Source organism: Magallana gigas, chromosome 2 (genome assembly GCF_963853765.1).
Source record: "Magallana gigas chromosome 2, xbMagGiga1.1, whole genome shotgun sequence".
Lineage (NCBI taxonomy): Eukaryota > Metazoa > Mollusca > Bivalvia > Ostreida > Ostreidae > Magallana > Magallana gigas.
In genome coordinates, this window is record NC_088854.1 from 31,440,138 (window position 1) to 31,461,643 (window position 21,506).

At 35.8% G+C, this 21,506-nt stretch overlaps 2 protein-coding genes across 2 annotated transcripts in view; one reads left to right on the forward strand and one right to left on the reverse strand.

Annotated features, from left to right (window-relative positions):
- LOC105322305 (laminin subunit gamma-1) lies at positions 1–20,279 on the forward strand. The gene is made up of 27 exons (XM_011420945.4): positions 1–507; positions 4,086–4,387; positions 6,383–6,513; positions 7,215–7,399; positions 8,137–8,325; positions 8,782–8,899; positions 9,105–9,212; positions 9,387–9,523; positions 9,765–9,887; positions 10,230–10,532; positions 10,927–11,154; positions 11,568–11,753; positions 11,997–12,135; positions 12,360–12,472; positions 12,783–12,929; positions 13,485–13,637; positions 13,842–13,979; positions 14,123–14,314; positions 14,559–14,868; positions 15,533–15,670; positions 15,890–16,067; positions 16,366–16,488; positions 16,686–16,800; positions 17,041–17,240; positions 17,364–17,522; positions 17,797–17,896; positions 18,070–20,279. The coding sequence occupies exons 1-27, from the start codon at positions 51–53 to the stop codon at positions 18,333–18,335; spliced, it is 4,938 nt and encodes a 1,645-aa protein (XP_011419247.3). The 5' UTR covers positions 1–50; the 3' UTR covers positions 18,336–20,279.
- Positions 19,522–21,506, reverse strand: part of LOC105322307 (uncharacterized) — a 5,716-nt gene continuing 3,731 nt past the window's right edge. The window contains exon 7 of the mRNA XM_011420946.4: positions 19,522–21,109. Coding sequence (XP_011419248.3) covers positions 20,942–21,109 — 168 coding nt within the window. The 3' untranslated portion in view covers positions 19,522–20,941. The remainder of the gene's footprint in view (positions 21,110–21,506) is intronic.

A 21,506-nucleotide genomic window follows, 5' to 3' on the forward strand; every position in this document is an offset into this window, starting at 1 on the left:
TAAAGTTTAACTCCCATCATGCCTCTTCACTGTGTTCTACACTGTGATTGATGGCGGCGGACGGGAAAAAGATGAAGTCCGTACAGTCGTCGATTTGGGCGGATTGTAAAATGTGTAAACTTGTTGTGATTGTGTTGTGTCTCGGATCTCTACCTCACATCTCTAACGGACAGACTGAACTAGAAAATCTTCCAAGTTCCGCGTGCTATAATGCACAGGGCAACGCTCAAAGATGCATGCCCGTTTTTGTGAACGCTGCTTTTAGTAAAACTGTTGAGGCCACAAACACGTGTGGTCTTACAAGACCCATAGAATACTGTCTCCAGACGGGGGTCACGGGGGTGAGGAAGCAGTGCCAAATCTGTGACGCCAAGAGACCGGGGTACAGCCATCCCCCCGAGTTTATGACGGATTTTAATAACAATCATAACTGGACATGGTGGCAATCGGACACCATGTTAGAAGGAATTCAGTACCCTGTAGTAGTCAACTTAACACTGAATTTAAGTAAGTATGCATACCAAAAGAAAAAATAAAGAAGAAGAATCCCAAAAATTTCATGTGAATTTGCGTATAAATTGTTCAGAGTTCAAACAACCTAAGAAAGATGAAACCCTATCTTTTCTCAATGATGGTCTGGTTTCATATTCTAATAGCTTAAGGTTTTATCAGTCTGGGTTAGGAGGTTAAAAATGATGCTATGTGCTTCTTATTTCTCCTTCTCCCAATCCAGATTAATATTTGTTGCTGTAACAGGCATCAATCCTTGAACTTATTAAATTAAACTGCGACGTTGTTGTGTATATAAGATTATTTTATTTATACTGAACAAGCTTTTAAACCGGAAAAAAAAGATGATGAAGATAGTTCTTGAGAGCAACTCTTAACTGACTCTTCTTTGAGGAAATGGAGCAGCCAAGAGGAAGGAGAGCAAGAAGATAATATTCACAAAAATTTTCTTGATAACCTCTTGAGCTGCATGCCGCTAATAGCAAATTTTACCACTCGCGGTTTCCATGAAAACTGCTTAATCAATGAAAAATCAGCTTCAGTGTGTAGGGAGATTGTTTTTCTGAAAACCTCAAGATTCGTTCGAGTTTGTGCGGTTATTTAACTTTGGTGGTGGTACAGTTAAAAAGCTTTATATTCAGGTGTCAGATTTTCAGGTATGGCGTGATTTTAGATTTCAGACAGGTGGGAGAAACAAGAGACACCACAAGGGGTTGTTAGCTTTCCTTAATAAACTGGGTATACCTTTCCTTTCACTGTACCTTATTCCACTTTGTAAGCTTTTTAAAGTGTGCCCTGACATAAATATCTAATTGGGTTATTCTCTTGCTTGACCTCTCATTTCAAATTCCGCATGGCAGATAAAAGATCAAATTAAATGGCTGAGTAAATATTGCGAACTAAAATATTTATTGCTGAGTTTGTATTTATTTGACATCTTGTTAAAAGGGAGTATATTTGGTCAATATTGGTGTTTATATTAATTTATATATAGCCAGAGACCACCATGGGGGTGAAGAAAAAAATCTCACAGATTACGTAAATCTCTGAGTTAATACCCGCAATGAATAGGCTTTATGCTGTGTTAATGTGAAAGTTAAAATCAGCATGAGCAAACCCTTTTACTTCATTGTTGAAGAAACATGATAATTGTCAAAATCCATAAAATTCTCTTTTATCATTTTCAATCACATTTTTTTAATTTTCATTGAAATGCATATTGAAAATAACAGAGACCATTCTATCAATCTCTGTGCTTATTGTCAGTGTTGTACAATCCTGGTTGCTGTTAATGTCACAGTTTATGTAAACGTTACACGTTTCCCAGGCCAGAATCTGGCAGTTTTTTGCGCTTTCCGGATCAATGTGGCTTGTCCGATGTCATGTACATTTGTAGGATTCTAGCGTCAGACAGATTGCGGGAGAGATACATTGTGGTTTACATCTGTAGCCATCACAGTTAATTGTTTTATCACTGATGCACTCCAAACACGCAATTTTTTCCCCCAAATGTCCAGAGACTGGAATATCTGCAAAAGCCAATTTTTTTTTATTTAATAAAATCAATTATTTTTAGTTGGTCAACTGTAATCAGCATAATTTATTGAGTAGTTCTGTTATCAATGATGTATTTCAAAACAACAGATTTTTCGTATATATATACAATACTGGGAAAACTTACATTTACTTAAATTTTTTTGTTGAATTTGTCTTGTGTTTAAAAGATAAGGGTGTACATGTAATTCATTACCAGTACTTGACACTTTCACTGAGCATAGCTGTTTTGATGTATACACCTAATTAATTAGTACATGTACTGAAAACTCTTTAGAATACCCTTGATTGATCAAGTGTAATTAGCATCATTCATTGAGTAGCTCTGTTATGTAATATGCAGTGGGACTCTATTTACACAATGGATGGGCCACTCTGTTTATCACTCTTTTAACAAAACATGTCATCGCACACTGAAATTTGTATTAAATGGCAAAGGTGACTATGTTGCCAATTTTACTCATTTTCCATGTACATGTATACAACCAGTTGGTTGATTTGCAAGTTTTGCAAGGAGAGAAAGATTTAGGTGTAGAATGTTGTGTAATTCTTGTCAGTTTACATGAATAACATCTACCACATATATGTCAGACCCAATTTATTTTATTTTTATTTTTTTTTGCTATTTCATTTCAGCAATGCATACTCTGTAGGCAAACTAATCTTGTGAGAAAAATAGCCCCTAAATCTGATTCTCAGACAGCATGTATGTGTGTGTTGAGCACACACTGTAGTTTCTAATGGTTTGTAAGCAGGATTAGAGGGGATGAAGAGAGAGCATTATCAGGTGATTTTGCTTATCTTCATAGAAGATAACAGCTTCCTATATAAGAAAAAAGCCTGGCCTTATCTTTTCTCATCTATTGGCACAGAAAGGGGGTCATCTCCAGAGCTAATTTATTAAAGAGGCATGGGAAAAACATTACATAATCATTGAATCAGGGTTATGAAAGATGATAATTTTCTAGTAAGAATGTTTCTTGAAGCTAGTATTAAATGACTTAATTTCCAAATTTATGTTTAAAAAAAACTGGGATGCTGGTTTTGTGTCATTTTATATTGTCTTATTAGTTTAATCTAAGCGGGGGAACTTTTGTTATCAAAAGATATAGATAGTGAAGGTACAACAATTTGCGCTGACACAAAAGTGCAAAAGTGTAGAATGTTGCTAGTAGAATTTGTCTAGCATGGTGGTTTCTTATTTTGGCAGCCAGTCCGTTATCTAGAAGAAATCATTCTGGATGCTGAAGTTCTCAAAGAGCTTCCAATGCGTAGATTTGTGAGGGCGTGGTGTGAATGCTGCAGATGTTTGTACAAACAGAGTGGCCAAAAGTGCAAACATAACAAATCAAGGCAGTTTATTATCAGGAACCTTGGTGTGAATATATATATGCAGACAAAGAAGAAAATTATATTAGTTACTTCATTTATTATCATTGGCTTTGCAGGTGTATGAAATAATTGGTAGTGCAATGGCGTAGGACCATTAAATTTTAGATTTGGGCAAGTTCTTTTTAAAGGAGCACCATAATAGACTTTTCCATACATACACATTGGTCTAGTGTGGCTGTGAAAATTCTCGTTGACCAGTTGGAACTTTTGCTGAGAGTCCAAGTGGGCTGTCATCGGTGAAAAAATATGTTAAGATCTACCTTATCATACTAAAGCTTGTATAAAAAACACACACACATAAAAGAGTGCTTTTATTCACAATTATGTATAGTACTATACAGAATATCATATTAATTTGCAAGTTACGAGTTTCTTAATAAAGTACATGTTCTTGAGATACCTCATATTTATAATTAACAAACTTTTAAAGAGTTCCCTTATGGGGTATATCCATTGACTGCATCTTCAATGAAAGAAATAGTTACATGTTACTGTAAATACATGCACACTGCATAAGTAAGATAAAGTTATGAATGACCCATATGAGTTTAATCAGTAATTAATGGGTACTGTTCATTTTATAGTTGACCTTGCATATATATTCAAATCTTTCCATCTTTCTTCTACAGAAAAAGCCTATGATGTTACCTACGTCAGACTGCGGTTTCATTCTCCGAGACCCGAGAGTTTCGCTATCTACAAGAAAACGACGGAGGACAGCGAATGGATTCCGTACCAGTTTTACAGTGCTTCCTGTGAAAGAACCTACGGATTAGAACATCGTGGAATCATCACATCCGACAACGAAGATCAGCCTGTCTGTACCGACGAATACAGCAACATCTCGCCTCTGACGGGTGGAAGCGTGGCCTTTAGTACTCTGGAGGGAAGACCCAGCGCCTTTAACTTTGAGAGCAGTCCTCTGCTTCAGGTGGGTTATTGGTGGATGGTTAAAGTTTGAAAATTTGAGTGTTAGGTTTTATAAGGTGGTGTTACTTTGCCAAATGGATTCATGAGTATATAATTATTAATGTATTACCAAAGCTGCTCCTTTTACTTCTGACAGATTTAGGAAATATAAAATGTTGCAATGAGTGTTGTATTTTACACTACATGTATGTCAGAAATCACACAGCTATTTGATTTCAAAAGTACATAGGGAAAAAAAATATATTCTCTTAAAAAGTAAATTGGTTTTGCAGCATAGTGTTTTAAACAGGTTGATAAGTTTTTGTTTTCTACAGTAGTCTTTTTAAGTGGAATCATTGTTTATAAATAATTAAGAGAATGTACTGTAGGCAGAAATAGTAATTTTATTTTTCCCAATGTGTGACTATGCCAGAAAGAATGCACTACAATACTGTTTGATGAATGCCATTCACTCAAGTGCAAATACTTCAAGTGCAGTGGAGAAGTCAGAGAGAGAAATAAAGTGATTCTCATTCAGAGGGTGATTGTTATAAGAGGATTAGGAATTACACTGTTGACACCAAGCTCTTGACCACACAATGAGATACACATATAATCAAAACTCTATTCAGCAAATTATGTCACATTCCAAATGAATCTTTTAATTCCAAGCAGATGAGTTTTCACTGGCAACAATGGAATTATTGACCAATGCAAATATGATATACAAACATAAACACTGTTTCAATTGTCAAGTGATTTTTGTAGTAGTACTGGTGTGAGAAGAACCGGGGAAAGGGTTGTTTGAAGGTTTTCTGCATGTGTATATTAGTGACAAACGCCTGGCTGTTAAATGGCATGTGTAAATAATGGGAAAGTGATGGTTTACCTTCATTTTGACCTCATGGTTTATCAAAGTTTTTTATGTGTAAAATGGAGGGCCAAGTTCTGAGAGAGAGAGAGAGAGAGAGAGAGAGAGAGAGAGAGAGAGAGAGAGAGAGAGAGAGAGAGAGAGAGAGAGAGAGAGATTCATTCAAGTAAATTGACTTTAAATTTATCATTGAAGCCTTGCTCAGAGGTTGACTACACTGAAATAGCAATAGACTTAATAAAATATCTGTAGAACCAGACAGCAAACATAGTCTACCTGGCCTAGAATTATGTTTGCTCTAGATACCCAGTACCTCTAGGTGGAAGTTGAGAATGTCAGAGATGTAGACAGGTTTGGGGAAAACCCCTGGTCAACTGAATTGCAGGGCGAAGGTTAGAAGATTGGGGACCCACATCCAGTGTGTATGGGAGTGAAATTTGTAAAATGGGTCAGAATAAAGATGTATACTAGGTAAACATGTCAAAATAATTCGGGATATATAACTATACTGGTTATTTGCACTTCTAGTGGGCTGTATTTGTGATGCAGTTTCTGATTTGGATTTCATCTTTCTTTCGTTATAATTCCCCTTGAAGTGATTAGTATAACCCCATCATGCTGGGAACTCTTTGGGCAGTTTTTAAGGTTAACAGGCTTTGAGGAATATAGACTGGCAGTGTTGTGGAAGCAGATTATGAATCAGCTCCCTGTTAAGTGGGTCAAAGAAATGAACTGCCACCACCACATGCTACCTACAATGAAGCTACCGTCAGGGGGGTCATCTCAAAACATACATTAGATAAGGAGTTGGGTTGCATTTTACAAAAGAAATTACAAGTAAGTTGTAAAAAAGTTTCACTCTCATAGAATATGCAAAACTAATACAAAATATTCTACCAGTAGATGATATCACTCTGCATTTGTAAATGTGTAATGGTATTTAAGTGAAACATTTAGTTGCCGATAAAAAGTATGAATTTGGTCTTAATTGGTAAGTTGAACAAAGTTCTATTGTAAAATGCAGCCCCAGTTGTCTAGAGGGAGGGGCAAAAGTATTTTGTTTTTCAAACCTGGTTATGAAAAAATGTATAATGTATGTGAAAGTAATATTTGTTAATATACTGTACTAATGAATTTTCATTGCAGGAATGGGTAACAGCCACGGCCATTCGAATCTCCTTGACGCGCATGAATACCTTTGGTGATGAGGTATTTGGAGATGCACGAGTCTTAAAGTCCTACTTCTTTGCCATCTCAGATTTATCAGTTGGAGCCAGGTACTTCACAACTAGATGAAAGCAGTTCAAAGCACCCAGTCACCCATACTCCTCCCCTTTTGTAAAAAAAAAAATAAGTCAGAAAAGCTCTACAAGTCTTTTTTTATCTTTCTTCTTGTGATTGTTTGCTCTTTGCAAAGCAATTTGAGAATATAAACAACAATGGGTATGAATCATGGGTTCGTGTGTGAATCATATCAATATTCCTTTCAAGTTCTAAGTAGTAACACATAGTTAAAATGTGAAAGGTTGAATGACCCCTTTTGTCGGATGTAATGAATGAAAGGTCATGGAGGTCAAAGCTGAATAGGTACAGAAATACAAGCCCTGCAAAATGTGCACAGCATATCAAATTGATAAAATTGAAAGAGATTATTTTTTCATGAAATGATATTCCACTATGTTGAAAAATGATATGACTTGAATAAGTTTACAGTTGATGTTTTTAGCTGAAAAGCAGAGAATTATTTGTACAGGAATGGTTATTTTTTTAATTTTTTGCTTGTCTTCATTTAACCCAACCCCCACCCTTGGAAAAAAGTTCACATGCTTCCAGATTTCGTTATGCGTTGGATTTTAAAATTGATGCCAACAGGATTTTCCATAAATGATCAAATTATATTGTTTCCAATAAACATCATTATTTAGCTGCCGAGGAAGAAATTTTTTATTCTGTATGCTTCTGATGTTCTATCATTCAGGTGCAAGTGCAATGGGCATGCCCAAGAGTGTTACCTAGGTCAGGGCCCCGCCCCAGACTTTGAGAGGCGAGAACAGTGTAGGTGTCGGCACAATACCGATGGAGCCAACTGTGAGAAGTGTCTCCCCATGTACAACGACAAGCCCTGGGCTAGGGCCACAGAAACCAGTGCCTATGAATGCAAACGTAAGCTTCTGGGGGGTTATTTTACTTGTCAATATACCCCTTAATCATAGTATAATGGAAAATAGGGGGGGGGGATAAATCCATTTTAAGTGATATTTTAGGACATTTAAACCATACAAATACAGATGTTGAAACATGGATGGAAGAAGTGAAATTTCAATTTGAGTTTGAAATTCAATTTAACTTGGATATTTTTTTTTCTCTATTCCTATGCATACACACAGGATTTGGCATTACAAGTTGTCTGGTAAGAGCAAATGAGAAGTTTAATTTGACAGGTGGCTGCCTGAACATTTTGAAGGGATGAATCTTTTGCATGTGTTTTGAATTATACTTGATGTGGACAAGGATTTTTATTTTCAGTGGGGTAAAAAAAATGCATGAGTGTCAAACTGGTTTTGATAAGAATACCTCTTTACTTATTTCCTTCTTTCCTTATTTAAAAGAAATGTTGGTGTATTATGGTGATAGGAATATCATTAATGTTATGAGAGAGAGAGAGAGCAAAGTTATGAAATGGATGAGAAACTAATGAAAGAATTGGCTGCATTTATAGACTTGGCTGATGGAAATGAAAGTGAGGAAAAAATCAGTACAGTTTTTGGAGTTCAGACTCCAGGTTGAAACTAAGAAGAATACTGTGTCAGTAAAATATTGAAGTTCATATAAAGGTTTTTTTTTTAATGTCATAAAATTTGAATAACATTTGGAATACCTTACATTAATCATTTCGACAGGTTGTGAGTGTAACAACAAGGCTGACCGTTGTTATTTCGATGAGGACCTCTACCAGACAACAGGAAGGGGAGGTCACTGCATCGACTGTAGGGACAACACAGACGGACCTCACTGTGAGAGGTGCAAGGACAACCACTACCTCAAGCCTGACGACCGGAGGTGTACTCCCTGCGAATGTAATCCCACAGGTAAGACTGATCCCCAATCCCAAAGTGTAATCCAACAGGTAAAATTAATCCCAAAGAGTAGCGTTACCAGGCTTAAAGTAGGGGAATCCAGTTAAGATCACTGATCTGCCTCCTAGTTTCTAGTTTTTGCCCTCCATATCTGTTTGCGTATGCTTATTTCTTAGTCCTGTGATTTGGAAAGCAAGACAAAAACTCGGGTCATATTTTAGAATTCATTTTTTCTATGTATTTGTTGCTTATATGATACAATATACTTGCTCAATGTTGTTTTGATGTTTCTGTATTACTTTCAAATTTTACCGTGTTTAATTTCTTATCTTTACCATTCTTAAATGTTATCAAATTATTTAAAGGTATTAAAAAGGGTATTAAAGAAAGCACTATTTTTTCATGAAATCAGTTTTGCATGGAAGATTACATACAATACAATAGCTTTGGTATGTGGTTGAATTGTAGGTTCTGAGAATCTTCAGTGTGATGCTGGTGGTCGCTGTCAGTGTAAGCCAGGAGTCGCTGGGGACAAGTGTGATCGGTGTGAAAACAACTACTTTGACTTTGGACAAGCGGGATGCAGGTAATTTATGAACTAGAATTGTTGAGTTTGATACTGTCTTGATAATGAAAATAACAAACAGCAAATTGGATCAGTAAGTTACATAGCTCTCATCTTGTTGAAGAATTAAAAAGATTTTCTTCTTCAATGAAAGGAACTTGGCATTGCAAAAAAGCTAGAGACATTTATGTTTTGTCATTTTATCTAAGTACCCTTTGTTAAATAGGCCATGTGGATGTAACCCCATTGGAAGCTTGGATAACTTTGCCAGATGCAATCCTGTGGATGGTACTTGTATGTGCAAGGAGAATGTAGATGGCCGCACCTGTGACAGGTAACAGACAGATATCATTTACCACTCTCAATCAAAGAGAAAACAGAAACTATTTCTTGACCATCAATCAACCACATGAAACAAGATCTCAGAAAATATTTCACATGAAATATTTGTGTATGGAATTTTTTACCAGTGCTTAGAGTGTTAAAGTAAAACTGTGTTATATTCTAGGTGTAAGCTGGGTTACTTTGCTCTGAGGGAGGACGACCCCAAGGGTTGTATCCCCTGCTTCTGTTATGGTCATTCCTCTGACTGCTCAAGTGCTGTAGGGTACTACGCTACCAGCATCATCTCGGACTTTGAAACAGGTGAGAATATTGGAAAATTAGAAAATAATTTTTGACTGTTAAGGGAAGTATACTTAGGTTGCACACATTTTTTTCTTGCATTATTGAATGATTATAAAATGAACATGGGGATTTATTTTAGATGTATGGAAGCAATACCTTTTTTGGATAGGGGAGATTTGAAAGTGGTTTTGATGCTTTTAATTCCTTTATCTTCCAAGTTACATGTATATCTATTTCAATGGCCTTGCGTTTTCAACAGGAAAACAAAGATGGACAGCAGCAGACAGAGCTAACAATATTATAGAAACGCAGTACAATGGAGTGTCACAGAGCTTGGGTGTGTCTGCTTCAGGCCCCGCACAGGTCTACTTTGTTGCTCCAGGTAAATCACATTTCCTTTTCTTTCTTTTTTTATGAAAAATCGAATTCTAGAATTATACTGTACATATAATTGTTTTTATATAAATTTTTGTTTTTCATTTTACTGTGATTTCAACATGTTTTTTATCTCAATTATTTCTGATTTTTTAATTAATATATCTTATTAATTTGTATATAAAATGATTTTATTGTTTGTTAGAATCTTAAAAAGAAACGCTTTCAATGTTGAATCACAGTGAGTGATAAATACAGCCTGATTTGATATTGAAGAAGAAAATATGATAGCAAACTAGTGTAACTTAATGATAAGATACTGTAATTAAAACCTTTGATGCTTTTTCAGCTCGTTACTTGGGTGACCAGAGATTCAGCTACAACCAGTTTCTGACCTTTGATCTGAGAATAGGGGAAGACGACTCCAGGCCCTCGGTCATTGACATCATTTTCGAGGGATCCGGACAGAGGTTCTCCTCCGCCATCTTTGTGCAGGGAAATGACAAGCCCTCCGTACAGACCAAGTCCTTTAGGTACAGGTTGAACGAGAGGCAAGAGTCCCAGTGGGTGCCCCGACTCAACTCTCAGGCCTTCATCTCCATACTGGCCAACCTGACAGGACTCAAGGTCAGGGCCACCTACAACAATCAAGGTCAGTATTTATGTAGTTACCTCTGAGATAGCAATTATTTTTCAAGTTAATTTTTAATAGAATGGCAATATTTTTGGAAATGTTTGATTTATTTAGTTATATTGATGTAAATGTTTCGTTGATTTCACTGTTGAGTTCTCCATGAAATCAAAATACAATATGTGAATACATATGCACTTCGTAAAACAATTGTCCACACACATATACATACAATGTACCTTCTAACAATTAAGTTTTACTAAGTTCTCAAAAATTGATGCCCACGAACATTGTTTGAGTCCTCAATAACATTAAGTTTTACCTTCAGATATTGGCTCAAGCCAGGCAGTTTTTATGTTTGATTTTATATGTACCGGTACCAGTTTACATATTAAACTTTTGAATTATATCTCAGGAGTTGGATTCATTGACAATATCAAGTTGGACACAGCCAGACCTGGGTCTAATGTAGGAGACCCTGCCACCTGGGTGGAGCAGTGTACCTGTCCTGAGGGATTTGTGGGTCAGTTCTGTGAGTCCTGTGCAGGGGGATACAAGAGAGACCCTCCCAACAGTGGTTCCTTCTCCTCCTGTGTGCCCTGCCAATGTTTTGGACATTCTGACAGTTGCGACCCAGATTCAGGTACACGTATACCGACTTTGGTCTCCAAATTGTTTTGCATTTTTGTAGCTTAAATTTACATTTAAAGTGTAGTGAAAAATAACTTATGTGAAGATTGATGATCACTTGATGAAAAGTTTTTGTTTCGTTGTTAATCTAAGATTATTGATACCCCAATTAACTGAAAAAGTATAAACAATTAAAAATTCATGCATTTTTTCCCCAACATGTTTTGCAATTGGGAAACTGAAGTGTAATTCCTACGTTCTTGTAGCCAAAATAACTTTTCTACCGCACACCACATATAGCTTTAAGTTTTTAAAATGTCAAGAATTTCTTTCATTTTGATTTTACAGGAAAATAACTTTTCTACCACATACATGTAGATTAAAGTTTTCAAAGTGTGAAGAATTTCTTTCATTTCGATTTTACAGGAAGGTGTATCTGTCAACACAATACCGAGGGAGACTTCTGTGAGAGGTGTATCTCTGGTTACTATGGTAACCCTAAAAATGGCTCCGAGTTTGACTGTAAGCCCTGCCCCTGCCCTGACGGTGGCCCCTGTGCACAGCTGCATAACGGGGACGTCGTGTGTACTGACTGTAAGGAGGGGCATGGTGGTAAGAGTTACTTTTCATTAACATCTATGGAGCGATTGCAATTTTTTCGAAGGCAGTGAAAGTACTTATGGTTCTTCTCTAAAGCAGTTGTTTAAATGTGAAGTTTTGGTCAGAGGAGCTTTAACTGGTTAAATTTCTTTTCAAAAATAGTTGTTTAAAGAAAAGGTTGTAAAAAAAAGTTTTTTATATTGTTAAAATTAAATAATAAAAATCTTAATTGGATTTGGGATTTTTCTTTTTAAGGAAACCTTTGTGACATTTGTTTGGATGGTTACCATGGAAATCCTAAGGGAGGTCCAGGAATCCACCAGGACTACCAGGCGTGCCAGAAATGCTCCTGTAATGATAACATTGATCCCAATGCTATCAGAAATTGTGACTCGTAAGTTGAAAGTGAAAGTTGAGATTATGCTGTGTACTAATAAAATCAAGACTTTATGAAGGGAAATCAAAATAGCTATGATTTGGGAGAAAAGGGGATACTATACTGTATGTTAATTTTGCTGGATATCTTTTCCAATTTTAAAACATTTGTTGTTGTTCAACCACAATACATCATGTCAGTATACTACAGATTTTATGTATTTATTCCTTCATATCTTTTAGAAAAACTGGAGAGTGCTTAAAGTGCATCTACAATACTGATGGATTTTACTGCGAGAAATGTTTACCAGATTACTACGGTGATGCCCTGGCCATGCCAAAAGGAAATTGCACAGGTAACATTCAAATCTTTTTACATCTTTGCAACAAATGCATGTTGTGTGTATATACGTTGTACTGTGTTTTTGTAACAAATTTTATAGGTGTTTCAAGTTATAGTTTGTCTTGAATGATATTGAGTAGTAAATCATTTTAAGACATTCCACAAAGTTCTATTATTTCTTGAAATGCACTAATTTTATAAATTAACAAATTTATTCTAGTATATGTATAATATATTAGGTAAGACAATCCTTAATTTTTTTTTTGTATGAACTTCTGTGAAATTATCTTCTTTTACTGTAATGGTGTGTTTTGTGCTTGTAGCCTGTAATTGCTACCCCCCGGGAACTCAGCCAATCAACGGCCTGTCCTGTGACCCTAAGAATGGACAGTGTACCTGTCAGGACCACGTGGTGGGTCTCCAGTGTGACACCTGTGAAGCCGGCTACTGGAACATCAACACCGGAACAGGTACAAAACTCCTGTACATACTAACAAATGATTTTAAACGTACACTCTGTACTTAGTGATGAAATTGTTACGGAAGACTGACTTGTGAATTGATCCACCTTATTGGTTTGTTGGAGTAGCTGGTCATGAGAACAGACTCCACACAAAATCAGTATAAGTTGATTAAGAATAATCGTTTATTGCATTATCATATAACAGAGATGGAATGTTTAGAGGAAGAAATTAACTTTACTTTATACATGGTTATTTTTGCCCCATGTTATTTTTGCCGTTCTTTACTTGCAAATGGTTTCGCCCCGTCTTGAATTCGCCACTACAAAGTTGTGTTTAAAGTGAGATAATTTTGAGTCAATGCAATTTGCCCAATCTTAAATTTGCCTGTAGACAAAGAGCAAAAATAAAAGGGGGGGCAAATATTTCACTGTATACAGAATATAAAATTTTTGCACGTTTGAACAAAATACATTTTTGTGATTTCATGACTTTGAAATCTTGTTTTTCATGATTATCCATTTTGCAAATTGAAGATCATACATGTATGTTAATTTTCTACAGGCTGTGAGGACTGTTACTGTGATGTTATGGGGTCACTGAGCGATGTCTGTGACCAGGTCACGGGTCAGTGCCAGTGTCGTCCAGGCGTGACAGGACTCAAGTGTGACCAGTGTCAGCCCAATCACTATGGGTTCTCCAACACTGGATGCACAGGTGAATATTATGTTATATATTATTGCCCTGAAAATAAAGCTACAAGTAATATCTGATGTAAAGTTATCATTTGAATTTTTTGATGTGCCAGTTGAACAACATTTTACAAAATTAACAAACAGGATTCAAGTGTATAAAAAAAAAAGTGTCTCCAGTCATTGAAAATATATCTGCAATGGATGTTTATGTGCCATGACTTTTCAGCCTGTAACTGCGACCCTGAGGGTTCGGTCAGCTTGCAGTGTGACACCAACGGTAACTGTCCGTGCCGTACCAACATAGAGGGCAAGCACTGTGACAGGTGCATGGAGAACAAGTACAACATTACAGCTGGATGCATAGGTAAACAGAATCGTGGGCAAAATGTGTAGCTATATTGCATTTGAAATACCAGTGATTCAAATAATAAAACGCTTCAATAGCTATAAATATCTTAAATCTTAAAATTCATGCAAGTCATGAGATTCTGTCGATTCTCTTAACAGAGTGTCCACCATGCTACAGACTGGTTCAAACTCACGTCAACATCCACAGAGGAAAACTGCGGGATCTGGAGAACTTGATCGTCAACATCGGCAACAACCCTGCAGCATTCAACGACACCCAGTTCTTGGTGTACATGAACCAGGTCAACGACTCTGTTGTCATGTTGTTGGACGAGGCAAGGGGTGCTATCAGTAAGTCTGAAGAAACTTTGAAGATGATTTCTTTTTGATGAAGTTTAAATGTTGTTCAATGAAAATGCTGTAAGATCAATGTTTTATTATCTTATTAATCTAATGAGGGGAAGAGGAATTTTTGCTTTGAATTAATTGAAAATATGCATGTATTATAAATCATAATTGAAAGTTGCAATAGTTCCGAGAAGTAGGATGCAATTTCTATGGGCTTATTTTATTTATTTATCTTTTTTCATTCAAGGTGATGATGGATCAATGGGCAAGCAGTTATCCACACTCAGATCTTCAATCAGGGATGTAATGATCAAGTCGAATGAGATCACCAACAACATTCGCAGCGCAGAGAGCATGGCAAGCAACAGCCTGGTGGACGTTGACCGGGCAAAGGAGGCGATCCGGCGGGCAGAGTCCTCACTACAGGCTGCAGAGCAGTACATCGACACCCAGGGACGGGAGGCCCTACAGAAGGCAGAGGATGCACTGAGGCAGCACGGAGTCCAGTCCAAACAGATGACAGAGATTGCCAACGAAGCCAAGATGGAGGCTGAGAGGTGAGTCGCATACTGCAGGTCATTCCCAGCGGTGAATCGCGTACTGCAGGTCACAGTTGTTTACTGAGATATTATTATTATTATTAGCAATACATTAATTTATGACATTTCTGATTTGAAGATTGGCTTGTACATGTTTGAGTATTAAAGCATGGTCCATAAATGAAAGGATCCCACAAATCAGAAGATAGATTTGTACATTTACAGTTTCCAGTTGTCCAGAGTTTTATCAAACGCATGGTTTAAGGTCAAGATCTAGTATATAAAAGAATCCAAGAGGTTTTTGAAAATTAGAATTGATGTCGAGGAATGGAAGAGGAATATTAGAGTTTAAATTTTTTGTTTACATGGAAATATGTGTGTTCAAACTCAATTTCAATGAAATATGAAAAAAATCCAAGTACAAATCTTGGGATTTTTTTCCATGTCTTACAATTAAAATATATCTAGATTGTCTACAGTCTCTCAGGAAATGGAGATCAAGGACCTTTTTTCTTAAAAAAAAAAAAGCAAAGAGAAATAAATATAGATATCTTGAGTTACTTTTCACATACTTGTAATATCAAATTGAATATCAAGGATGGTTATTAAATATACTTCATCCTCAGCTATGAAATACAGGAAAACGTTAAAGGAAATTCAATTTAATTTCTTCTTTTTTCAGACAAAGAAAGGAAGCAGAAAGAATAGAAATGTTGGCCAAGAATGCTTTGAATACATCTCTGGAAGCCAAGCGTCTGGCTGAGGAAACACTGGCCATGCCTGATGAAGCAGACAGGGAAATTCAGATGCTGCGACAAAAGTATGATAAACTTTCATCAAAAATGCAATAGAGAAATTTGTGAAAATACATTTATGATTACCGGGTATTTAGTGGAGTAACAGGAAAATCTTATATTTTAGAATTGAGGCAGAGAGTATCTGTGCTGTGCAAGGTCTTACTGCACAGCCTAGTATTGAAGACCCATGACAAAGTATTGAAATACAAATATACATGTATAATTTTGTTTGCCTTTTACAGGTACTCTGAAGCAGATACTTTATACAACCAGACCAGGGCCCTGGCAGATAAGGCGAGAGAGAGGGCAAAGGAGGCCTACAAGGTGGCCCTGAAACTGTACACCGAGGCCACCTCCATTCAGCTGCCAGTGTTCGATCTCGACGTGCTGGACGGCAACACTGAGAGAATTAAAACATCGGTAAGTAAAGAAAAGCTAGGATTAGGGGATGGTGGGTCAGTTTCAGCTTATGGTTTTCCTATAGAAAATTCTACAACTGATTTATCTTTATGCTGCCTTTTTTCAACTTTTTAATATAATTCTAGTCTTGGATGTAAAAAAAATTGTCACAGTTGAAGGTTTTTCTTTATTCAAATATTTTGCTAACCCTCAAGTAAATTTTGTTGACAGCAATTGTAGTGCATGTTTGGTTTTGATTTTTTTTAAAGTATAATGAATTGATTTAAGTATGTATAGATGATTCTTATTTTTTAATCAGGCTGCAGACATAAAGAAGGAGGCACAAAGACTAATGCAGGAAAATGCTAAACTCCTCAATGATACCATCAACCAGAGGTCGGAGGCCGAGGGATTACTGGATTCTGGAATCAAGAACCAGCAGGTCAGGACTCTCTCTCTCTCTCTCTCTCTCTCTCTCTCTCTCTCTCTCTGATATTTGTATATAAAATCTTCATTTGAGATATTTGTATATATAAAATAAAGTAAAATGTTTTAATTTATTTACATTTCACATGATTTTCATATACAATTTGCTGAAAATAGAATTGATTGTGACTGAAATCAAATATATCATTGCAGAAAGTGGATGAGTTGTTAGCAGAGGTGGATGTGGCGAGAACATTGGCCAGGGAGGCAGTAGCCAGGGCAGAGAAAACCTTGGCAGAGGCCAACGAGACCCTGCAGATTTTACTAGGTAGGTATCTGATGCTGGTTCTTGTTTATTGCTCCAAATGGATTAAAATTAAGTCGAATAATAAGGAGTGTCCATTGTCTGTATTAAAGTTTCTCATATTAAACTTAATAAGGAGTGGGGCAATTAATATCTATATGCTGATACATGTACATGTTTTTGGCTTTATCATGAATCGTTCGAAAATCTTGGAGGAGGTGAAATGTTTAGGTATATATCATATGCATGTTCGAAATGTTGTAGGATTCAATAAACAAGTAGAAGAGAGCAAAGGAAAGGCACAGGATGCCATAAAGAAAATCCCAGACATTGAGAACCTGATCAAACGAGCTGAGAACAAGACTCAGGAGGCTCGAGATGCATTGAGTGGTGCCGAATCTGATGCAAATGAAGCTCTTTCATTGGCTCAGCTTGCTCAAGTGACTGCCACAAATGCTTCAATGGTAAAGTTGTGTTCTACCTGTATGCAAAAATATAAATTTGTCAGCATGTCTAAATATTTTCAGATTCAAACAACTTTCTATTTTTGATTCTAAACAAGGTGCATTGCTTTTAACAACTTGTAGGAAGCCAGCAGAATTCGCCAGGATGCAGATTCCACTAAAGTTAGATCCACAAGTCTCAAGGACCAGGCGGACATGCTGTTCAACGAGATGTCGCTCACGGAGCAGGAGCTGGCTAAATACGAGAACCAGGCCACCATAGATTCACAGCTAGCAGCAGATGTGAGGGGAATTTATATGTCATATTTGTTATGTAGATCTACTTCAGAGCTCCTAGTGTGAACTATTGCCTTTGAAACAAAAGGGGTTGGGGGGGGGGGGGGTCTCGTTTACAAGAGATAACACTTCCTGCAATAAATTATTTCACTGTTATTCTTTGATAGTTGGCTATTCAGTAAAAAATCAAAATTTTATAAGCATTTTATTTTCAGAAATAATGATAATGTTAAAAAAAAAAAATGGTCATTTTATTTTTATTGTGATGTTCATACTACAGGCGCTTGGAAAAGCAGATGGAGCAAAGAATACAGCAAAGAAGGTGTCGGATGATGTGACTAAAGCATTAGAGACTGTTACCAACATTTCCACCCTGTTAGGTATGTACTAGCTTTGTTATCACTGACGTATATCTTTATCCCTAAGAAAAAAATAAGTAGTGATGTACATAATATTTCATGTACATGTATTGTTAATTAAAATGTTTTACTTTCAAAACTGGTAATTTTTAAAAGGATCAAGCTCTCTATGTATATTTTTCTTTTCAACAAAGGTCAATTAGTGAATGTTGATGTGAACAAACTGGATGATTTGGAGAGAGAGCTGGATGAGGCAGAAAAGGAGTTGATGGGAACAGACCTGCAAGATCAGTACAGTCGGTTAGAGATGGCCAACGACAAGATCCTACAGTTAGTGGCCCAGTACGAGGACGATTTAGCTTATTTGAGAAAGGAGGTGGACAATATACAAGAAATCAAAGAATCTCTACCTGATGGGTGCTTTAAGAACATAGGAATTGAAAATCCTGGTTCCCAATAGTGAATGGAAATCTAGCAAAAAAAACCCGGTAGTTCTAACGTTTTATTATACCACAGATATTTTGTATAGAGTAGTCACATACTGGTCCTATGTGATTATGGAACTTTATGGAATTTTTTAATTTTTTTTTTTCTGAACAAATATGTAAAATGTAGATGATTTTTTTTATTGTCAGCATGTTAATACTCAAAGATTGTTTGTTTGTAATGTTGAAGGCATGCCTGTTACATGGGCAAGTGTGCGTTATAGTATAGAGAGAGTAAACCTTGAACTTTAATAGGACAAGCATTGTCAATTTCAACCAGAGAAATTCGCAAGGATTGGGCATTTGTATAACAGGAATGATTTATGTGGGTTTGCAGCTGTCAAAAAAAAGAAGAAAAAATTGATCAAAATTTTTATACATGTACAGTGGGTACATCAGCAAATTTTAACCAAAAAATTCTCATTTTGAACAAATTGTGATTTACATTTTAATAAAAGTTCCTGTTGTGATACATGTATTTCATAGGCTCCCATGGAGTGAATTCACATCAGTTCAAAGCTTGATGGTGATGTGTCAAATTGAATCTGTTGTTGGAAATTTTTTGACTCTCAAGTTTTACCTCATTTTTACACCTCAATGTATTGGAATTGTGATAACAAACAAACAGGTTGTTATTTTTAAAACAAGTTTTTCCAAGTTTGAAAAAAAAGACAAAATAGGTTGATCAAAGTACTTTCCCAGTTTTGATATTTGTTTTTTACCATGAACTTTAGCATATTGTGTATCTCATGTATATTAGTGACAATTTAGATAAATGTACATAGTATTTTTTATTGGATGCATATTAAAGATTTTCATAGTATGAAAATACATATACATGTAATTTTTGCATGGACATTGTTTTTTTAATCCTTTCATAAGTGTAAAATCATTTTGTCAGAATATCTAAACGAGCATTATGTATAGTGTCTTCGATGTGTGTCATACTTCATGAGAATTATTGACCTGTGTATCACGTGAACTTGCTTTATATATGAATATACCTGTATGTATATGTTTACCATCTCTGTAATTGCAGTTGGGCAGAAACTCTCAAGTTACTGACTGCTCATCACTTTAAAATAGAATATGTCATAATGATATGAAGGTAATTGTTCAAAAAAAAAATCTTACCCTTGTCTGCTCTTTTTGGAAAGAAGGTAAATATTTCTCTTTTCATTATTGTTTACTTGGTAAGGGAAGACAACTTTTGTATTAGAATAGCAAAATTTAAATCCATGCAATATACATTGTCCTTCCATTAGTCTTACCCAATAGTGAACTAACTTGACTAAATGGCATTTTGGGGGATCATCAATGAAATAACCCCTTTGTTAAAGTTTATGTAGAAATTTGAAAGCATGGTGCTATCAAAATATACCCATTCAGCTTACAATTCGAATTTTCTTTTGTTGGTATTATGGAGAATTTCTTTGTCATTTGTTTAATAAATTATACATTTAGGGTTGTAATTGTCCAGAGATCTGAATCTGTGTGTCTTAATTATTAAATTATTTCTATTAGGTTTTTGTTTCAATAGAAAATCCATCCATTACAAAGCATATGTGATGTCAGGTAGCCAATGTAAACTATGTGTGTGTTTACTAATCTTATAATTCTACTTATTCATACAATTAGTTCTTTCAAAATCAAAAAATTCTTGCCTATTAATGATATACATGTATAATTTTTCTCTTATGTCCTATTAACGAAATTTCAAGGAAATGGTTGAACCTCTACATGTGCCTTTTAATTTTTGTGCCAAATGTTTTTTCTTGTACTAGATACAGCAAAATTTTAAACATGTAGTGGGTAATGATTTCAGTGAATTTGTAAAATGTACTGAGGAAGTACTAGTGTTAGAAGGTCCCTTTCTTTGTCAATATTGTCTTTCTACAATAAACCAGATTTTCCAAAAACTTGAGTGTTGTATTAATATTGGTTTGTTTTCTGTATTTTTTTTTTGGGGGGGGGGGGGGGTGTCTTAAAGTGACCACCACTTTCGAGTCCTCTTAATTATATGGAAACAGGTGTGGGTATGTTTTGTAGTGGAACTTTTCACAAGAAATCATCATTAATACATGTACAGTAAAACATGGTTATAACAAAGTGCCAGGGACGGGCAATTTTACTCTGTTTTAAGCGTAATTCGTTATATCTGTCAAGTTTTTAATATGTTAAAGAGTCTTGGGGAATGAAATTCACTTCGCTCTAAGTGTTAATTCATTATAAGCGTGTTCGTTATAACCGTGTTTTACTGTACTTGTTTAACCAAAAAAACAAATTGTAAATTCAGTGCAGCCATATCAACCAACCAACCAATCGCATTTCATGATGTTTTAGAGACAATTTGCTAATGAAAACCTATTTCAGCATACCTTGCTGGAACATAATTTCATTGAATATAGAATTTGCAAGGATTATCTCTCTTACCATTGTGGTGGTGTACCTTAAAGATAATGGTGTGAGATCATTATTTAAACAAAGAATCCTATTATTTATATTGTAGATAATGATAAATTAGTTTAATGAGTTACAAGATATGAAGGAAAAAGATTTGTGTTTGAGAGTCTGTAGTATTTTATTTCCTGGGTAAGGCGTTGAGGACCTCCGCTATTTTTTCGTAGTCAGAGAGTTGGTTGTAGACAGTGGCGGACAGCCTGAGGTAGAGCTGGCCCTGGGCGGGACACACGGCAGTGTTGATTCTGTGCTTCCTCATCAGATCTAATATCAATCTCTCGGCTCCTTCCTAAAATAAGATCGAATTTTAAGTATAAACTTACCGGTACATCTATCTTAATTATGGTTTTAAAAAATTGTTCAACATATATCCAATTTTTTTTCTTCTGATATCTGACAATTCTTTTATTATGAGAACAACTGAAGATATCTCAACAACTGTTTAACATGCGTTCTAAAATGTGTTACAAATGAAGGTTTTTATGAGAGGGTTTTCATCCATCTTTGCAAGATGTCAGCAGATACTAAATGTACAGCACAGACCTCAAAGCTGTCAGAGGGTGACTTTCGTCATTCATCATCGACTTTCATATTTCCAAATCAATACCGACAAAATTGAGTGCTACCAGGTAGAAATGTCTTCTGTTTAGCTGTGTTGCAGGAAAACAAAACAGGTGAGTTTCAGT

Bases quoted from the DNA above. Each gene is read 5' to 3' on its own strand.
- LOC105322305 (XM_011420945.4), top strand. From the start codon at position 51: ATGGCGGCGGACGGGAAAAAGATGAAGTCCGTACAGTCGTCGATTTGG. The intron at 8,900-9,104 runs GTAATTTATGAA...TTTGTTAAATAG, and splicing joins TTTGGACAAGCGGGATGCAG to GCCATGTGGATGTAACCCCA. The intron at 17,241-17,363 runs GTAAAGTTGTGT...AACAACTTGTAG, and splicing joins CTGCCACAAATGCTTCAATG to GAAGCCAGCAGAATTCGCCA.